Source organism: Chionomys nivalis, chromosome 7 (genome assembly GCF_950005125.1).
Source record: "Chionomys nivalis chromosome 7, mChiNiv1.1, whole genome shotgun sequence".
Classification (NCBI taxonomy): domain Eukaryota; kingdom Metazoa; phylum Chordata; class Mammalia; order Rodentia; family Cricetidae; genus Chionomys; species Chionomys nivalis.
In genome coordinates, this window is record NC_080092.1 from 35,565,125 (window position 1) to 35,571,043 (window position 5,919).

Sequence of the window (5,919 nt, forward strand, 5' to 3'; positions counted from 1 at the left end):
AGAGAATGCACAGAAAATCATCATTCTTGGGGCCTGGGGAGATGGGTCAGTGGGTAAATCATTTACCTTGGAAGCATGAGATAAAGGGTGGGATGGGGCACACTTGTAACTTCAACTCTGGGAGACAGAGACTGGAGTATCTCTGGGGATTGTTGACCAGCCAACATAGAGAGCCTAACAGGCCAGTTCTAGACCAGTGAGTGAGAGACCTATATAGAAAAACAAGGTTCAGCTAGCGGTGGTGGTACACACCTTTAATCACAGCACTCAGGAAGCAGAGGCAAGAGGATCTCTGTGAGTTCAAGGCCAACCTGGTCTACAAAGTGAGTTTCGGGACAGTCAAAGCTATACAGGGGAACCCTGTCTTGAAAAACCAAAAATAAAGCAAACAAAAATACCAAGGTAGATTACTCCTGAGGAACAACACCCAAGGTTGACTTCTAGCTTATTACACACACACACACACACACATGCATACACAGTAATACACACATAAACATATACATGCATAGTCACACACATCATATACATGTGTACACATGCACATTCATACATACATACACATTTATACACATTTGTATACACCACCCTTTTCTTAAACAATCAACCAAGATGGTTTTGGTGGCACACACCTTTGATCCCAGCACTTGAGAGGCAGAGGCTGGTGAATCTCTGAGTTCGAGGCCAGCCTGGTCCACAGAGTTTTTTCCAGTACAGCCAGGGCTAACAGAGAAACCATGTCTCAAAAAAAACAATAAAACAAAACAATCCATCTATCTTTTTTATTCTAGGCTATGGATGGAGAAGGAGGCCAAGATCATTGCTTACCCCTGACTTTCCAGCAGTACCCCCCAGCAGGGAGGATGGAGGAGAACATTCCCCCGACACACACACCTTTGTAAGTTCTGTCTGTTACTGTGTCTTGCAGTCCCTGGTCTAGGTGGCTGGTACTGTGCCAGCCACGTCCTCAGCAAACGTGATCCCTTTGGTACTACTGGGAGCCAGTCCTGCCCTGCTGCACACATCCCACACCCTCTGCAGGGATTCTCTCCCTCTCTTCCAGGGTGGCCGATTCCCAGTGTCGCTGCTTGGCCTCTTCCCCTCTTTCCCTTGTTGGCAGTGAAGCAAGAAGGGAACACTGACTCCCAAGAGTTGGCTGAGCTCCTGCCATGTCTTCTGGTGTTGCATGGCTGACGTGTGGTTGTGAGCACCGGTTCCAGCCTGCCCCAGGAGGGTGCCTGCCTGTCTGTCAGAGTCTGAGTGGTCTCAACCCCACTTCCCACCTGCTGCCAAGGTACCCTGCCCTTCTAGGCCTCTTTCTGCTCTGGGTAGCATCTCCCAAGGATGCTGGCAGACATCGTGTTAGCCAGGGCTTCCTGATGCAGGTGCTCTCACCACTCCAGCTTCTGGACCAGCAAGCGGAAGACAGTCCCCCTGCCCTGGTGTGCCATCTCCTATGCCCTTGTCTATCTTCCTAGTCCCCCACATGTCAACTGATTCATCCTGGCTTACAATGTGGCAATGAGTGGGGTCCAGAAATTGAACCGGCTTTCGCTAAATGTAAGTAGTGAATGGCCTTTCAACAGTGGGCATCCAAGTAGACAGTACAGTAGAGAAGAGCCATGAATTTATGCAAGTGGCTTTTGAAGAGAGGCAGTGTGGGGCGTTGTTCCCTCCCAGCATGTGCCTTGGGCGAGCCTCCTGCCCTCACCGTGTCTCAGACTCTTCTGTGACTCCCCCTGTGGCAAGGGAGACCTGAGACTGTGTGGGTGGTGCAGACACAGCTGGCCAGTCATCAGGAGATACCCAAGAGGTCCCCCGCCTGCTCTAGACATCCCCCTTGAACCCCAACTTCCTGGCCCAAGCTCCCCCTGTTCACCAACAGTAGACAGGGAGGGTACCCTCTACTCCCCTCCCCTCCAGCCCAGAGGGTTTGCTTTCAGCCTAGGTCTTTCCTTCCCCCCCCCCTCCTTTGAGGAGCCTGTCTCATACTGAGGTCCTCAGTTTGGAGCCCACACAGGTCAGCATCCCCAAGGATCAAAAGAGACAGCAAAAACAGACAGGGCTATCTGTCACCATCTTTATTTCTGGTTTCTAGTTTGACAGTCAATGAAAAAACATGTTCAGTGACAACCCTTGCCCCCATTCCTCACACATCACCTTAAGTGTAACAGACATTTCTTCCATATATTATTAACTCTTTGCTAACCTATTTAATATTTTAAATATAAGGATAAAACCATAAGTTACTTTATGACTGAGGGCTGGTTGCTGCCTGCTGGCAGACAGGAGTGTGGCTCTGGCCTTCCCTCCTGTCCCCAGCCTGAGGTGAGACCTGGAGGCCCCAGCGAGGTAGCAGAATTGTGTATACAGTGATTATTGCCAGGGACCCCAGAGCCCACTGGGGACATAGGCAGCAAACCATTCCCCCACCCCAATACTGACAGACTCATTTAAATAACATACAACCATAATAAATAAGATCAAGAAGAAACGTGTCCAAGTTGCTCTCTGCCTCAGTTGGCCTGGATGAAGCAGGGTCACAGGCACAGGGATGGGGGGACAGAGGAGGTTGCCAGGCTGAGCCCCCTGGCACTAGGCAGGCAGCCTGAGGTCAAAGCTAAATCAATCTCATCCATTCCCAGCCCTCCTCCCGGTCTCCCCAAGAAAGGTCTGCTTTGAGCAAGAGCAATGGCTCCACAACTGTGACGCCCAGGGCCTGCGTCTGTGCTTTTCTGTCTTCAGTGTTTGTTGTCGTGGCGATAACGTAGCCTTGAGTACTCGAGCAGTTTTGTTATAAACTGGGCCACTTCGATTTTGGTGTCTGGAAGGTTGGAAACCTGTAAAACAGCAGAGAGGCCCCACCCGTTAGCAGGACGCCAAGGTCAGGGACTTTCCAAGGGGCTGTGCCAAACAATGTTCCCAAAAGTCCCTGCCAGGTGGGTTCTGTTTTTGTCTCTGCTTTACAAGTGTAGCTCAGGTAAAAGTTGGGAGCCCTTGAGCCCAGGACCTGTAAGCCCCTAAATCCGGGACCCTGCTGCCATAGTGAACCCACTCCTTGGGCGACATATCCGTGGAGTGCTCAGCAGGCTAACTGGAGTGGGTGCCGGGGTGGAGCAAGCCTTACCCCCAATGAGGCCTTCCGGGTGCAGAGGCCATTCAGTATCCTCTGGGTCTTGTAGATGGGTTTGCAACTGGAGATGTTGGTCAGGGAATCCAGGGCCGCGCAGAACTGTGGGAGAAGAGGGCAGGTGTTGGGCTGGCTCAGGTTACAGGAAAGCAGTTGGCTGGCCAGATGGGTATAGGGGGCAGGAGGAGCCTAGATTCTGAGGAGTGAGTGGGTAGCTCCTCGAGAGGTGGTCCTCAACCTCTGGGTCACGACCCCTTTGGGGTCCCATAGCAGATATCCTGCATATCAGATATTTACATTATGACTCATAACAGTAGCAAAGTTACAGTTATGGAATATCAATGAAAATAATATTCTGTTCTGGCTGGGGGTCGCCACTACATGAGAAGCTGTATCAAAGGGTCGCAGCATCAGGAAGGCTGAGAACCACTGAGTTAGGGTGTGCTTTGACTGTTGATTTCTGTGAGGCAGGCTCTCACTCTGCAGCCCAGGCCAGCCTGGAACTTCCTATATAGTAATATTCCTTATGGTAATCCTCCTGCCTCAACCTCTCAAATCCTGATAGTCCAGGCATGTCTTGCTCTGAATGTTGCTTGCAAAGTCCCAGCAGCAGGAATAGAGGAAAGAAACCCCAGGCCTCTGGCCGCCACCACATCCCTGAAGCCCAGGCTCCTTACCCCGCCAGCTCTCAGGTCCACGCTCCATACCATGCTGCCATTGCACAGGGGAGCCTGAGGAAGGAAAAACACCATGAGCAGATGGTAGCAAGAGTCACGAGCCTGCCCCAGCCAGACCAGGTCCACAAGTACCCCTAGTGTAGCATAGAGTCAGACCTGACAATCCCCCAACACCCTGAGCTCCAATGTCTACTCAACAGGAGGGGCTGGGGGCAGGATTCGAGTCCTGGAGCTCAGAGAGGAACATTGAGTGGCTGCTGGCAGGGACAATGGCTTCTTTGAAGCTTGTCATAGTCTGGGCAAGAGCAAGGGGGCCTATTGAGAAGGTCAGAGTGGGGTCAGGTAGAGGGATGGGAGCGGCTGCTGCTGGCCTGGTCAAGTCAGACCTGTGGCAGTAGGAGTCCGATGCACCCCTAGTTTGTTCTCTGAGTGGGGTGCTATGTTAGACACACACAAAGCTTCATACGATTCTTGCAAGGCCTGAGTCTAGACTCCGACATTAACCTCCCTGAACCTTGCCAAATGAAGCCACTGTGCCTGCCTGTAGAGGTACCAGTAGGGACAACACAGCATAACACCAGGCTTAGCAATCACCAACGGTCAGACAGTGCAAGCAGAGACGGTGTAGGGAGGAAATTGATGCTACAAGTCCTGTCCAACTGCTTGACGTCATGACTGGGACATCATGACTGGGTCGTGGCACAGGAAACCCCATTGGGAGATGTCCTGTCCTGCTTTCCCTTGTGTTGAGCTGGTAGGAGTGGGACCAGGCCCCTAGTGACCCTGCCAACTACTTCAAGGTCCATTTGTTAGCCATGGTCCCGCCATTTTGAGAAAGTCCTCCACTTTGGTTAAACAGGGACAGCTTCTGGAAACCACAGTAATCAGCCTTCCAGAGCTAAAGTCGTCATCCCCCGGCCCCACTCCCACCCTTCCTCCTGCAGACCCCTGACGATGACTGGCCATCCCAGAGTTTTAAGGATCTCCTGGCACTCTCTTTCGCTCACCGTTCTTTGATTAGTCCTAGCAAGCTCTGGATCCACATCCCAACCCTTCCCTGTCCCCATAACTGCCCCTAGACTGTGAGAGTCTGAGAGCTGTCTGGTTTCCCAGCTACAAACCTCTCTTCACCAGGTTTTCTTGGCGTAAACCTGCTCAGTTGTCAAGGTCTTTCTTTTAGGGGACACTTTACTGGCCACACTGCTGCCCCCTCCCCAAGCTAGCTTCTCTTCTCCCTTACTTTTGAGCCTGGGGACTGGGGGCTTCTTCGGTCATACACACAGGGCCAGACTCAGCCTGCTCACGACCTGCTCCAGGGAGGGGGGTGTGTGTGTTACTCACCCTCTGGTCTTGTGTGATGTTGATCAACTCCTCAATAAGCTCCCTTAGGGGCACATAGGAAGGAGACACTGATCGCAGCACCGGGCCTGGGGCAGCGAGACCACCGAGGCAGGCGAGAGCCAGGACTGCCGTCAACCAGAGCGCCATGAAGCCCAGAGCCAACAAGAGAAGCGAGGAGCAGAAGAAGCGTACGCTGACCTAAGCTGGTGGCTTGTGGCCTTAGCCTGTTGCAGCAGCTTTTATAGGCCCAAGGGGTGACGCCTCACCCCTGGTCGCTGCTTTGTTGGGCATTATCTAAAAACCACATCTTTACTCATCTTGATTTTTTTTTTTTTTTTTGCTTTTTTGGAAAATCCAGTGCCGTCTAGAGTCTGATGTAGTGGATTGACTGAGAACGGTCTGGGGCAGAGTTTCCAAGATAGTGGTCGCTTGTTTCCCAGGTGGGTATTAGAAAGCTGACTTCCGCCCCAGTAATTCTACCTGATGGCCGCCCTAGGCTCCTGGGCAGCCAGTCCAATACTGACCCCTTTGGGGCATTTAGTACCTGGCAGCCTCTGGGCACATGGCAATATCAGTCTACTGTGAGAATCGGGAATGTTTTCTTCTCTTTCTTTCCTTTCCTTCCTTCTTAATTTCAACGAGCATATCTCACAAATCATCAAAGGCTACAGGATTCGAACAGGACTAAGAGAGTAAGGAAAATTCTCTCCTGTCCACCCTGCGGCTCCTGGACTTCACAAGTAGGAGGGATTATAGAAGCTCAGAATGAGA

The 5,919-nt window shown here is 51.8% G+C and overlaps 1 protein-coding gene across 1 annotated transcript; it reads right to left on the reverse strand.

The window, feature by feature from the left end:
• Nucleotides 1-2,707: 2,707 nt before the first annotated feature.
• On the reverse strand, nucleotides 2,708-5,310 carry Il13 (interleukin 13). Its single transcript, XM_057776947.1, has 4 exons — nucleotides 5,149-5,310; nucleotides 3,808-3,861; nucleotides 3,128-3,232; nucleotides 2,708-2,840 (listed from the first exon to the last, which is right to left on the reverse strand). The coding sequence occupies exons 1-4, from the start codon at nucleotides 5,293-5,295 to the stop codon at nucleotides 2,742-2,744; spliced, it is 405 nt and encodes a 134-aa protein (XP_057632930.1). The 5' UTR covers nucleotides 5,296-5,310; the 3' UTR covers nucleotides 2,708-2,741.
• Between the last annotated feature and the right edge of the window lie 609 nt (nucleotides 5,311-5,919).